At 47.1% G+C, this 15,166-nt stretch overlaps 1 protein-coding gene across 4 annotated transcripts in view; it reads left to right on the top strand.

The window, feature by feature from the left end:
- The window catches only part of LOC144611133 (NACHT, LRR and PYD domains-containing protein 3-like), a 34,597-nt gene extending 21,544 nt beyond the window's left edge, over window positions 1-13,053 (top strand). For all 4 annotated transcript variants that reach the window (XM_078430200.1, XM_078430199.1, XM_078430201.1 and 1 more), the window contains 6 exons: window positions 1,748-3,485; window positions 7,319-7,405; window positions 9,316-9,486; window positions 10,044-10,214; window positions 11,848-12,015; window positions 12,630-13,053. In XM_078430200.1, coding sequence (XP_078286326.1) covers window positions 1,748-3,485; window positions 7,319-7,405; window positions 9,316-9,486; window positions 10,044-10,214; window positions 11,848-12,015; window positions 12,630-12,708 — 2,414 coding nt within the window. In that variant the 3' untranslated portion in view covers window positions 12,709-13,053. The remainder of the gene's footprint in view (window positions 1-1,747; window positions 3,486-7,318; window positions 7,406-9,315; window positions 9,487-10,043; window positions 10,215-11,847; window positions 12,016-12,629) is intronic.
- Window positions 13,054-15,166: the final 2,113 nt, after the last annotated feature.

Here is a 15,166-nt window from a genome sequence, read left to right as displayed (position 1 = left end):
AAAATGTTGGGGAAGTCCAGAACCAGGGGTCATAGCTTAAGGATAAGGGGCAAGTCTTTTAGGACCGAGATGAGAAAACATTTCTTCACACAGAGAGTGGCGCGTCTGTGGAATTCTCTGCCACAGAAGGTAGTTGAGGCCAGTTAATTGGCTATATTTAAGAGGGAGTTAGATGTGGCCCTTGTGGCTAAAGGGATCAGGGGGTATGGAGAGAAGGCAGGTACGGGTTACTGAGCTGGATGATCAGCCATGATCATATTGAATGGCGGTGCAGGCTCGAAGGGCCGAATGGCCTACTCCTGCACCTATTTTCTATGTTTCTATGTAACTCAGCAGGTCAGGCAGGATCTCAGGAGAGAAGGAATGGGTGACATTTCGGGTCGAGACCCTTCCACAGACTGATGTCAGGGGGGCGGGACACAGGAAGGATATAGAAGGATGTGCAGAACTGGCTGACATCATACACTTCACTACCAATTCCATCCTGCTCTTAAATATACTTGGACTATCTCCGACATCTCCCTCCCGTTTCTGGACCTCACCATCTCCATCACAGGAGACAGACTAGTGACTGACATCTACTATAAACCCACTGACTCGCACAGTTATTTGGACTACACATCTTCCCACCCTGTCTCCTGCAAAAAGTCTATCCCCTACTCCCAATTCCTCCGTCTATGCCGCATCTTTGCCCAGGATGAGGTGTTTCACACTAGGGCATCAGAGATGTCCTCATTCTTCAGGAAACGGGGCTTCCGCTCTTCCATTATAGATGAGGCTCTCACTAGGGTCTCTTCTACGTCCCGCAGCTCCGCTCTTGCTCCCCCTCCCCCCATTCGTAACAAGAACAGAATCCCCCTCGTTCTCACCTTCCACCCCATCAACCAGCGTATCCAACAAATTATCCTCCATCATTTCCGTCACCTCCAACGGGACCCCATTACTGGCCACATCTTCCCATCACCTCCCCTTTCTGCGTTCCGCAGAGACCGTTCCCTCCGTAACTCCCTGGTCCAGTCGTCCCTTCCCACCCAAACCACCCCATCCCCGGGCACTTTCCTCTGCAACCGCAAACGATGCAACCTGTCCCTTTACCTCCCCCCTCAACTCCATCCAAGGACCCAAACAGTCTTTCCAGGTGAGACAGAGGTTCACCTGCACTTCCTCCAACCTCATCTATTGTATCCGCTGCTCTAGATGTCAACTTTTTTACATTGGCGAAACCAAATGCGGGCTCAGCGATCGTTTCGCTCAACACCTTCGCTCAGTCCACCTTAACCAACCTGATCACCCGGTGGCTGAGCACTTCACCTCCCCCTCCCACTCCCAGTCTGACCTTTCTGTCATGGGCCTCCTCCAGTGCCATAGTGAGGCCCACCGTAAATTGGAGGAACAGCACCTCATATTTCGCTTGGGCAGCTTGCAGCCCAGCGGTATGAACATTGAGGAGGGGGAGCTAGAGCGGAGCTGCGAGATATCAAGGAGATCCTTGTGAGGGCCTCGTCTATAATGGAAGGGGGGAACCCCCGTTTCCTAAAGAATGAGGACATCTCCGATGACCTTGTCTGGAAAACATCATCCTGGGCGCAGATGCGGCTTAGTCGGAGTAAATGGAAGTAGGGGATAGAGTCTTTACAGGAAGCAGGGTGGGAAGAAGTGTCGTCTAGATACAACGATGTTAGGAATCTGTGTTTTTTGCATTAATGAAGCTAATTTTGAAACTTTGTTTTCTCCAATCTGAGAAAAGATGTTCAACAGAAGCATAAAAAAACCTTGTGGGAACAGACCAAAATGTTGAGAGAAAACACGATCCTGACAAAGGAGAAGGTTAAGATTTTGCCACTGGTCGATCGATACGCTGAACTCACCATCATTTCAAGTGTTCGAAACCGGGCACTGGTGGAACATGAGCTGCTGGCAAGAGGACATGACCATGAGGAATGGAGAGAAGAACATCTTAGAGGAGTGTTGGAAAAAATTCGGACAGATGAGCTATTCCAGAACAACTATTCCCGGAGTAACACCGGATCTGGTAGTTCGACAGCAGTGGCCGGAGTTCCAGGGATCGGAAAAACAACATTGGTTCAAAAGATTGTTTATGATTGGGCCATGGGAAAAATATACCAACATTTTCAATTTGTCTTTAGTTTCAAATTCCGCGATTTAAACACTATTACTTGCAAAATAAGTCTGAATCAACTGATTCTGGATCAGTATCCTTACTTTGGTAATATTCTGAGAGAAATTTGGAAAAACCAAGTGGGATTGCTGTTTATATTTGATGGTTTGGATGAATTCAAGGATAGAATAGATTTTGGTGACAGTCAGAGAGACATAGACCCTCAGCGCATGTGCACAGATCCCCAATTCCGGTGTAAAATGTCCGATATTGTGTACAGTTTAATCCAACACAAGCTACTTCCGGGGTGTTCAGTGCTGGTGACCACCCGCCCTGCTGCGTTACATTTATTGGAAAAGGCGGAGATCGGAGTCTGGGCTGAAATCCTGGGATTTGTTGGTGAGGAACGGAAGGAATATTTTAACACATTCTTTGAAGATCTGACGGTGGCTGCGGCCGTTTTCAAGCATGTGGAGGAGAACGAGATCCTGTACACCATGACCTACAATCCTTCCTACTGTTGGATTCTCGGACAGGCTCTAGGCCCCTTCTTCATGAAAAAGCTCGGTCACTCGTATCGGCTTCCCAAGACCATCACCCAATTATATTCCTACTATATTTGCAACATCCTGAAAAACCACAGCCGTGAGGTTGAGAGCCCCTGTGAGGTGTTACTGAGGGTTGGCCTGATGGCCTTCAGAGGAGTGGCCGAGAAAAGCATTGTGTTCACGGATGAAGATTTGATCAAGTACAACCTGCAACCTTCCCACTTCCTGTCTGGGTTCCTGATGGAGCTTTTGGAGAAAGAGGATTGTGCCCGCAGCGTGGTGTACACATTTACACACCTCACCATCCAAGAGTTTGTAGCCGCGCTCCGGTCATTCTTGATGCCAAATGCGGGGGGCATTCAGAAACTCCTCACTGAAGCCCACAGCACGACAGACGGGCGGTTTGAGGTATTTCTCCGTTTTGTCGCTGGTCTCTCCTCCCCATTGTCAGCGCGGCTGCTGGAGGAGTTTCTGGGTCCATTTCCTCATCAGACAACCTGCCAGGTGATTGACTGGGTGAAGGAGGAGGTTAAACGTCAGACTGGAAATGCGTGGAGTGAAGCTGGTAAAAGGAGCCTCCTGAACACAATGCACTACCTGTTTGAGTCTCAGAATCCTGCACTGGCTCAGCAGACACTGGGACTTGTGGAAACGATTTCATTCGGTGGACTGCGGCTTACCCCGATTGACTGCGCTGTCCTGTCTCACGTTATTGGGTTCTGTGGCACGATTAAATGCCTCAATCTGGAGCACTGCCTCATTCAGTGTGAAGGACTCCAGCGGCTGGCATCTGTGCTGCACAAGTGCCAGGAGTTGGGGTAAATGTTTACATGTCTTGTTTTGGAAAGCATAACTTTGCCCCGAAACATAATACACTGACGGATCTCAGAGGGGAAGGCATCCTTGAGGAAAGTGATAGGCGACGTTTCAGGTCGGTACCTTTCAGATTGGTCTGAGTGCGGAGAAAGCTGGAAAGTGAGGTGAGGGTGGGACGAAGCCTGGATATGGATGAGGGCATTGATTGGCAAAATAATTGATTAAATGAGAAAGGCTGGAGTTGGAAAAAAGAGACAGAGGGATGCAGTGTAAACCCAGGGACAGGATAAAAGGTGGGAGTAAAAGGGATACTTGGAGAATGGAGGTGGTTGGCATATGATTGAGAGGAAAGCAGCAGGGGGACTGGGATTTGGTGTCATAAATAACAGGGCGTAACGGTAGAGTGACTGCCTTCCAGTGCCAGAGGCCTGGGTTCGATCCTGGCCACGGGTGCTGTCTGTACGGAGTTTGTTCGTTCTCCCCATGACTGTGTGGGTTTTCTCCGAGATCTTTGGTTTCCTACCACACAGGTTTGTAGGTTAACACCCCAGTGTGTGTGCGTGTCAGGTAGTATTAATGTGCTGGAATTGCTGGTCATAGAAACATAGAAACATAGAAAATAGGTGCAGGAGTAGGCCCTTCGGCCCTTCGAGCCTGCACCGCCATTCAATATGATCATGGCTGATCATCCAGCTCAGTAACCTGTACCTGCCTTCTCTCCATACCCCCTGATCCCTTTAGCCACAAGGGCCACATCTAACTCCCTCTTAAATATAGCCAATGAACTGGCCTCAACTACCTTCTGTGGCAGAGAATTCCACAGACTCACCACTCTCTGTGTGAAGAAATGTTTTCTCATCTCGGTCCTAAAAGACTTCCCCCTTATCCTTAAGCTGTGCCCCTAGTTCTGGACTTCCCCAACATCGGGAACAATCTTCCCACATCTAGCCTTTCCAACCTCTTAAGAATTTTATATGTTTCTATAAGATCCATAAGGTCAGTGCAAACTCGGTGGGCCGAAGGGCCTGTTTCTCCAAGCGCTGTGTCTCCAAGCGAAAAAACAACTTGAGATGTTATTTGATGACAAAGATAGACGAGAGTAACTCGGGCAGTGTTTCTGGAGAAAATGGACCGGTGAAATTTCAGGTCAGGACCCTTCTTCAGGCTGATTGTGCGTGGGAGGCAGCTGGAGGCAAGGAAAGACCAGGACAATTTAAGGTCGGCATCATGACCTAAGGCAGGGTGGGTCCGAGATAGGGCGATTGTTGGCTTGGGACAGTCGGATCCCGAGTGTGACGCATCGTTGCTAACTGGTTAACAAAGTTTTACTGGAGGATTCTGGCAAGTCGGCAGGGGCAGGGGGAGTGGGCAATGAGGACGTTTGCAGAAGTTACATTAAAAATTGTAAATTCAACGTTCATACCACTTGATTGTAAAGTACATAAGCAAAATATGAGGTGGTTTTCTCCAATTTGTGTGCGGCCTCACTCTGGCAGCGTACAAGTCATAGGACAGATAGGCTGCAGTGGGAAGGGAAGTTAAAATGGTTGGCAGTCAGAAAATCCAGTACAACTTGGTGAACCAAGTGTAAGTGTTCAGTGAAATGGGCACTGAGATTACTTTTTTTTGTTTAGTTTAGAGATACAGCGCGGGAACAGGCCTTTCGGCCTACCGGGTCCGCGCTGACCAGCGATCCCCGCACACTCACACTATGCTACACACACTTAGGACAATTTTTACATTTACCAAACCAATTAACCTACAAACCTGTACATCTTTGGTGTGTGGGAGGAAACCGAAGATCTCAGACAAAACCCATGCAGGTCACAGGGAGAATGTACAAACTCCGTACAGATAGCACCTGTAGTCGGGATCGAACCGGGGTCTCTGGCGCTGCTTTCGCTGTAAGGCAGCAACTCTACCACTGCGCCACCATGACCGACCATTACTCTTGGTTACACCGTACCTAGCCAACAATCGGCCTGCCTGAAGTCATCTGTTTGTCCTGGTCTTTTCTTTGCTTCCAGAACCCCCCCCCCCCCCCTCTGGTCCTCAACTCCCCTACTCTGGGCAAGAGACTCTGTGCATCTACCCGATTTATTCCCCTCACGATTCTGTACAGGTGTATAAGATCACTCCTCATCCTCCTGCGCTCCATGGAATAGAGTCCCAGCCTGCTCAACCTCTCCCTGTAGCTCACACCCTCTAGTCCTGGCAGCATTCTCGTAAATCTTTTCTAAGGATATATCTCTGGTTGGATGGACATGGTGGGGAAAATGCATCGGATGGGAGAGAACGGGCGGGTACGACAGTATTACCTGAAATGGAGACTTCAATGGTCATACTTTGGATTGTAAGCTACCCAAGGGGAATATGAAGTGCGTTGAACATCATGGTGGCACAGAAGTAGGCCAAGGTCGGTAGTGGAATGAATAAGAACATTAAATATTTAGCATGTTAGCATGGAAAGACTGGGCTTGTATTCACTGGAGTTTAGAAGGATGAGAGGGGATCTTATAGAGACGTATACAATTATGAAAGGACTGGCCAGGAGAAATGTTCCCGTTGTTGGGGGAGTCCAGAACCAGGGCCACAGTGTAAGAATAGAGGGGAGGCCATTTAAAACTGGTGAGGAAAAACGTTTTTACCCGGAGAGTTGTGAATTTGTGGAATTCTGTGCCACAGAGGGCAGTGAAGGCCAATTCACTGGATGAATTTATAAGAGCTAGTGGACTTTATAAGAGCTAGGGGCTAGTGGAATCAAGGGATATGAGGAGAAGGCACGCACGGGTTACTGATTGTGGATGATCAGCCATGATCACAATGAATGGCGGTGCTGGCTCGAAGGGCCAAATGGCCTCCCCCTCCACTTCCCCCTCCACCTCTCTCCCTCTCCCCCTCCCCCTCCCTCTCCCCCTCCATCTCCCCTCTCCCCTTTCCCCTCCCGCTCTCCCTCCCCTTACGCTCTCTCGCTGTCTCTCATGACGACATATAGTAAAGTCAAGTCAAGTCAAGTCAATTTTATTTGTATAGCACATTTAAAAACAACCCACGTTGACCAAAGTGCTGTACATCTGATTAGGTACTAAGGAAAAAAATAATGAAACATACAGTAGCACGCAAACATAACAGCACATACAAAACAGTTCACAACAGGTCCTCAATGGGCCTCAAACGCTAGGGAGTAGAAATAGGTTTTGAGCCTGGACTTAAAGAAGTCGATGGAGGGGGCAGTTCTGATGGGGAGAGGGATGCTGTTCCACAGTCTAGGAGCTGCAACCGCAAAAGCGCGGTCACCCCTGAGCTTAAGCCTAGACCGCGGGATAGTGAGTAGCCCCAAGTCGGCCGACCTGAGGGACCTGGAGTTAGAGAGGTGGGTTAGAAGATTTTTGATGTAGGGGGGGGGAATGTCCATTTAGGGCTTTATACGTGAATAGGAGGAGCTTGAAGTTGATTCTGTACCGTACAGGGAGCCAGTGGAGAGAGGCCAGAATCGGTGTGATGTGGTCCCTTTTACGGGTACCCATTAGGAGTCTCGCTGCGGCGTTTTGGACCAGTTGCAGGCGGGACAGGGAAGATTGGCTGATCCCAGTGTATCGGGAGTTGCAGTAGTCTAGGCGGGAGGAAATGAAAGCGTGAATGATTTTTTCAGTGTCGTCGAATTGGAGGAAAGGTTTGATAAAGAGTTTCAAATAAGAGAGTGTTCAAGTCTCTCAGTGGGGGGTCACTTTTTTAGCAGCTAAATATCTGAAAAATACAGTTTGATTTTGTTATTTTCTTCAATTAAGTTTCTGACCGGAGGTTTGAATCAGTTTGTTTTTCACTCTGCGTTTAGATTGGGGGCCAATGACCTGGGGGATTCTGGAGTGAAACTGGTGTCTGCAGCTTTGAAGATGCCGAACTGTAAAGTGGAGAAATTACGGTAAGTACCAGTGTGAGATACCATGCACTGGGCATCTTTGACACCAAACATTAAATCTGTTTTTGAATACCACCGGGGATTTTTACCGACCGCTGTCTCTGTATTTGAAATCTCCAAGTTTGTGGATGACACAAAGCTGGGTGGCAGTGTGAGCTGCCAGGAGGATGCTATGAGGCTGCAGGGTGATTTGGTTAGGTTGGATGAGTGACAATAGATAATAGGTGCAGGAGTAGGCCATTCGGCCCTTCGAGCCAGCACTGCCATTCAATGTGATCATGGCTGATCATTCTCAATCAGTACCCCGTTCCTGCTTTCTCCCCATACCCCCTGACTACGCTATCCTTAAGAGCTCTATCGAGCTCTCTCTTAAATGTATTCAGAGAATTGGCCTCCACTGCCCTCTGAGGCAGAGAATTCCACAGATTCACAACTCTCTGACTGAAAATGTTTTTCCTCATCTCTGTTCTAAATGGCCTACCCCTTATTCTTAAACTGTGGCCCCTGGTTCTGGACTCCCCCAACATTGGGAACATGTTTCCTGCCTCTAACGTGTCCAACCCCTTAATAATCTTATACGTTTCGAGTGGGCAGATGCATGGCAGATGCAGTATAATGTGGATAAATGTGAGGTTATCCACTTTAGTGGCAACAACAAGAAGGTAGATTATTATCTGAATGGAGTCGGCTCAGGAAAAGGGGAGGAGCAACGAGACCTGGGTGTCCTTTTACATTAGTCACTGAAAGTAAGCATGCAGGTATCATATCATATCATATCATATCATATCATATCATATCATATGTATACAGCCGGAAACAGGCCTTTTCGGCCCACCAAGTCCGTGCCGCCCAGCGATCCCCGTACATTAACACTATCCTACACCCACTAGGGACAATTTTTACATTTACCCAGCCAATTAACCTACATACCTGTACGTCTTTGGAGTGTGGGAGGAAACCGAAGAAAACCCACGCAGGTCACGGGGAGAACGTACAAACTCCTTACAGTGCAGCACCCGTAGTCAGGATCGAACCTGAGTCTCCGGCGCTGCATTCGCTGTAAAGCAGCAACTCTACCGCTGCGCTACCGTGCCGTGAAGAAAGCAAATGGTATGTTGCCGTTCATAGCAAGAGGATTTGCGTATAGTAATAAGGAGGTCCTACTGCAGTTGTACAAAGCCCTGGTGAGACCACACCTGGAGTATTGTGTGCAGTTTTGGTCTCCTAATTTGAGGAAGGACATTCTGGCAATTGAGGAAGTGCAGCATAGTTTCACCAGGTTAATTCCCGGGATGGCGGGACTGACATCTGATGAAAGAATGGATCGACTGCCAAAACCTGTCCCATGCATCCTTCTTATTTTTTACTAACGTCTCAATTTCCCTCGTCAGCCAAGCTTCCTTACGTTTACCCCTTTTGCCCTTCATTCCAACGGGGACGTACACATCCTGAGCTTTCTAACCTGCTCCAGTCAACTTGAGCGAAACCTATATTCACTGGAATTTAGAAGGATGAGGGGGGATCTTATAGAAACATATAAAATTCTTAAGGGATTAGATGCAGGAAAAATGTTCCTGATGTTGGGGGAGTCCAGAACCAGGGGTCACAGTTTAAGAATACGGGGTCGGCCATTTAGGACTGAGATGAGGAAAATCTTTTGTGAGAGTTGTGAATCTGTGGAATTCTCTGCCACAGAAGGCAGTGGAGGCCAATTCACTGGATGTGTTCAAGAGAGAGTTAGATTATAGCTCTTAGGGCTAACGGAATCAAGGGATATGGAGAAAAAGCAGGAACTGGGTACTGAGTATGGATTATCAGCAATGATCATAATGAATGGCCCGAAGGGCCGAATGGCCAACTCCTGCCCCTACTTTCTCAGTTTCTGTGAACGTCTCATCCTCTCTCGTCCCCAGGCTGCTCAGGAACCATCTTGCGCCGCCTTGTGCCGAGGATCTGGCCTCTGGTCTCCGCGCAAACCGTTCCCTGACGGAGCTGAACCTGAATGACAATGAATTGGGAGATTCTGGTACGAAACTGGTGTGTGCAGCCCTGAGTAACACTGGCTGCAAAATACAAAAACTGTGGTAAGTGTCGGACTGTGAATGATTGTGTTGACAGTCACTGGATGCCTGATACAGAACATTAATGTAATCAATAATTGTGTTATGAATGAATGAATGTATAAGTTTATTGGCCAAGCATGTACACATACAAGGAATGTGCCTTGGTGCTCCGCTCGCATGTAACTACACGGACATACGGTAAACAATTAAGAATAAGCATAAAACATTAAAACATTAAGAATACAACATTACGATTTAAACATGTGAGTGAAATAAACCAGAGCAAAAAGAGACTTCAGACTTTTGGTTATTGAGTAGAGTTACTACTCGCTGAAAAAAACTGTTTTTATGTCTGGCTGTGGCTGCTTTGACAGTCCGGAGTCGCCTTCCAGAGGGAAGTGCTTCAAAGAGTTTGTGGCCAGGGTGAGAGGGGTCAGAGATGATCTTGCCCACTCGCTTCCTGGCCCTTGCAGTGTACAGTTCGTGCACTGATGTACGGTTCGTACTGATAAACACTGGGGATTTGCACCAGTTCTTATCTCTCCATATCCTTCACCCTTACTCTGTCTGATCTTCAGGCTGGGGGGCAACGGTCTCACAGAATCTTGTGCCGAGGATCTAGCCACCACTCTCAGTGCAAGCATCTTTCTGACGGAGCTCTATGTGGGAGCTAATAAACTGGGAGACTCAGGAGTAAAAGCGATGTGTCCGGCTTTGAGCGACCCGAGATGTAAAATACAGAAGCTTTGGTAAGTAACGACTTGGAAATACCGTTTGCAGTCACTGGACTGCATGAGGTCCTAAGTGATAGGAGCAGAATTAGGCCATTAAGGCACATTAAGTCTACTCCGCCATTCAATCATGGCTGATCTATCTCTCCCTCCTAACTCCCATTCTCCTGCCTTCTCTCCATAACCCCTGACACCTGTACTAAACAAGAATCTATCCATCTCTGCCTTAAAAATATCCACTGACTTGGCTTCTACATCCAAGAATGGTAAAGAATTCCGTAGATTCACCACCCTCTGACTAAAGAACTTCCTCCTCATCTCCTTTCTAAAGGAATATCCTTTAACTCTGAGGCTGTGCCCTTTGGGCCTAGACTCTCCCACAAGTGGAAATATCTTTTCCACATCCACTCTATCCAGGCCTTTCACTATTCGGATGTCTATCGTTGAACAACGCAGTACTAATCGGAGAAAATGCCATCTATGGACACAACGGAAGCAGACCCTTATCATAAGGAATAGGAGTAGAAATAGATTATTCGGCCCATCAAGTCAACTTCACCATTCAATCAGGGCTGAACTATCCCTCCTAACCTCATTCCCTTGCCTTCTCCCCATAACCTCTGGCACCTGTATTAATCAAGAATCTACCTATGCCATAAAAATATCCACCTACTTGGCCACCACAGCCTTCTGTGGCGAAGAATTCCACAGATTCATCACCCGCTGACTAAAGAAAGTGCTCCCCATCTCCTTCCTAAAAGAACGTCCTTTAATTCTGAGGCAATGATCTCTAGTCCTAGACGCCCACTCATGGAAATATCCTCTCCACATCCACTCTGTCCATGCCTGCTGAGGCCAGGCGCCAGCCCTTGAATACCAACTCAAACCAACTGATTGACCAGTTGGACGAATACCAGCCCACCTCTCCCCGACCACCACCACCAGCTGGCCCGATACATCTTCCAACCTCTCAGTCTGCAAAGTCCGTTCTGCTTCCTTCTCCAAATCCCAAGCACGACTGCCTGGCAGACTCATTGTTTCATCCCTTTCATGCCCTACCAAACTTGCATTACAATACCTAGATTCTATCTCGTGCACCTTTGTCTGGTCCCTTCCGACCTATGTCCGAGGTACCTTGCATGCTTTTCAAAATTTCAATCATTTTCAATTGCAAGGCCTCCCATCGCCTCATCTTTACCATGGACGTAAATTGCTATTGAGGCAGTGCCGAAAGCTAATGGCATGTTGGCCTTCATAACGAGAGGATTTGAGTATAGGAGTAGGGAGGTCCTTCTGCAGTTGTATAGGGCCCTGGTGAGACCACATCTGGAGTATTGTGTGCAGTTTTGGTCTCTTAATTTGAGGAAGGACATCCTTGCTATTGAGGCAGTGCAGCGTAGGCTCACAAGGTTAATCCCTGGGATGGCGGGACTGTCATTTGAGGAAGGATTGGGAAGACTGGGCTTGTATTCACTGGAATTTAGAAGGATGAGGGGGGATCTTATAGAAACGTATAAAAGTATAAAAGGACAGGGCAAGCTAGATGCAGGAAAAATGTTCCCAATGTTGGGGAGTCCAGGACCAGGACCACCGTCTAAGAATAAAGGGCAGGCCATTTAAAACTGAGGTGAGAATTTTTTTTCATTTCCAGGCTGTGGGGGAACGGTCTCACAGATTCTTGCATGGAGGATCTCGTCGGAGCTCTCAGCACAAAGTGCTCAGTGACTGACTTGGAACTGGGATCAAACTCGCTCTCCGAGCGATCTGTCCCCGCTCTCTGCCGCCTCATACAGAGCCTCCCTGGTCTACAGTGGATCGGGTAAGTGTATGGCTCAATGTTCAAGAAAACGACAGTGGAGCCAGGGCCTTAGAATCATAAATTGATACAGTGTGGAAACAGGCCCATCGGCCCAACTCGCCAACAATTTCCCAGCTACCCTAGTCCCACTTGCCTGCGCTTGGTCCGTAACCTTCCAAACCTGTCCTATCCATGTACCTGTCCAACTGTTTCTTAAATGAAGGGATACCTCCTCTGGCAGTTTGTTCCATACACCACCACCCTCTATGTGAAAAAGTTACCCCTCGGATTCCTATTATATCTTTTCCCCTTCACTTTGATCCTAAGTCCTCTGGTTCTCGATTCCCCTACTCTGGGTAAAAGACTCTGTGCATCTACCCAATCTATTCCTCTCATGATTTTGTATACCTCTATAAGATCTCCGCTCGTCCTCATACGCTCCATGGAATAGAGACCCAGCCTACTTAACCTCTCCCTAGAGCTCACACCCTCTAGTCCTGGCAACATCCTCGTAAATCTTTTCTGAACCCTTTCAAGCTTGTTGATGATTTATCTGTGTTAACATTCCAATCTTAGTTTAATCGGCCGTGTTGCGCAATTTGTTTATTTCCCCTTTATTCCTCAATCTGCTTCAGGTTCCGGGGGAGTCAGTTCAGTTCAAGTGGAGCAAAGCAGCTGCAGGAATGCAGGCCGGAGCTGACCGTAGCGATCTGAACATTGGAATGAATAAACATCACCGTCGCCACAGTGGGAATATATTGGTCAATTTTCCGACTTACTTTATAAAAGGGCTCCGCTGCGGTTTGAAACTAAATGGATGCTGCACTGTACCAAAACAGTGCACTAACCATTCATGTGAGGTTGCACAACTAGATACATTTTTCCCAATCGATTCAGGAACATAAAACACATGGTGCTTGTGGCATGTTGTTATCAAGTCAACTTCAGTTAATGGCAGAAGAATGAAACGTAGTTATTCTCCATTGGAAAGATAAGTCAGCTCTTTGCTGCATGCAGAATATTTTTTGATATACCTCGCGCTAACTTTCCCTGGTAATGTTTGCACCCATTGGATTCAGGATCATGCATTGCATAAAATAAACTGGTTTACAACAAGTTATTTCAACATTTTTTTTTCCAGTTAAAAGCAGATGAATGAAGCGTAGGTACACTACATTGGAAACGCCAAATTAGACTGCAGCATGTAAAATATTGCTTATGACTATCACTTATGATAGTTATATCAATATTGCTTATGAGCTATCACTTATGACCTCATGACTTCAGGTCCCTCCTGCAGGTTCAAGATGAAGGGGAAATGATTTAATAGGAGTTTGAGGGGTAACCTTTTCACACAGTGAGTGGTGGGTGTACGGAACAAGCTGCCAGAGGAGGTAGTTGAGGCTGGGACTAACCAATCGTTTAAGAAACAGTTGGACAGGTACAAGGATAGGGCAGGTTTGGAGGGTTATGGACCAAGCACACGCAAGTGGGACTAGGGTACGTGGGACATTGTTGGCTGGTGTGGGCGAGTTGGGCTGAAGGGCCTGTTTCCACACTGCTAAGCAATCTATGACTATTCATCAATCTATGAAAGAAGGCAAACGCATTTATTTCAAGAGGGCTAGTACATAAAAAACAGATGTCATGCTGAGGCTATAAGGTGCTGGTCTGGCTGCATTTGGAATATTGTGAACAATTTTGGGCAGCATATGAGGAAAGATGTGCTGGTCCTGGAGAGGGTCCAGAGGTTTGCAAGAATAATGCCAGGAATGTGTAGGTTAACATATGATGGGTGTTTGACGGCACTGGGCCTGTACTCGCTGGAGTTTGGAAGAATGAAGGGGGACCTCATTGAAACACACAGAATAGTGAACGGCTTAGACAGAGTAGATGTGGAGAGGTGGAAGAGTCTAGGTCGTAGCCTCAAAATTACAGGATGTTCCTTCAGGAAGGAGATGAGGAGAAATTTCTTTAGTCAGAGGGTGGTGAATCTGTGGAATTCTTTGCCACAGAGGGCTGTGGAGGCCAAGTCAATGGATATTTTTACGGCAGAGATCGATTGATTCGTGATCAGTACGGGTGATGGGGAGAAGGCAGGAGAATGGGGTTAAGAGGTAAAGGTCGATCAGCCATGATTGAATGGTGTGGTAGACTTGATGGGCCAAATGGCCTAATCCTACTATCACTTATGACCTCGTGACTTCAGGTTCCTCCTGCAGATGAAGTAACCCCCACTCCCCCATTCATTCCATTGATTGCAGGGAATGTCTACGAAATTGGCTGGCGAAAAAATAAAACTGGGAAGGTGGCTCAACCATGATTGATGAGGGACGTCAACGATAATGTTAAAGGATAGTGTTATAGCAGCATATAAATTGGCCAGACGAAGGGACAAACCAGAGGACTGGGAGAAATTTAGAACTCAACAGAGGAGGACAAAGGGGCTAATTAAGAGGGGGAAAAAGAGCTTGCCTGGTATATAAAAAATGACTAAAATTTTCCATGGGTATGTAAAAAGGAAAAGATTAGTGTAAATGAATGTAGGTTAGGTCCCTTGTAGTCAGACAGGTGAATTTATAATAAGAAACATGGAAATGGCAGATCAGTTAAAGAAGTACTTTGGTTCTGTGCTCACTAAGGAAGACACAAACAATCTCCTGGAAATACCAAGGGACCGAGCATCTAGTGGGAGGGAGGAGCTGAAGGGAATCCAGATTAATCAGAAAAAGGTGTTGGGTAAACTGTTGGGACTGAAGGCAGATAAATCCCCAGGGCCTGATGGTCCGCATCTCGGTACTCAACGAGGTGGCCCAAGAAATCATGGATGCATGGGTGATATTTTTCCAATGTTCTCTCGACTCTGGATCTGTTGCTGTGGACTGGAGGTTACCCAACGTAACCCCACTTTTTAAGAAAGGAGGGAGAGAGAAAACGGGGAATTATAGACCGTTTATATTCCCCAGCCGAATTATATTCCTCAGCCTTATATCAGTGGTGGGGAAGATGCTGGAGTCGATTATTAAAGAGGTTATAGCAGCGCATTTGGAAAGCAGTGACTGGATCGGTCAAATTCAGCATGGATTTATGAAGGGGAAATCATGCTTGACTAATCTTTTGGAATTTTTTGAGGATGTAACAAGTAGAATGGATAAGGGAGAGCCAGTGGATG

This window comes from Rhinoraja longicauda, chromosome 39, assembly GCF_053455715.1.
Source record: "Rhinoraja longicauda isolate Sanriku21f chromosome 39, sRhiLon1.1, whole genome shotgun sequence".
Lineage (NCBI taxonomy): Eukaryota > Metazoa > Chordata > Chondrichthyes > Rajiformes > Arhynchobatidae > Rhinoraja > Rhinoraja longicauda.
This window is presented reverse-complemented; position numbering and strand designations above follow the sequence as displayed.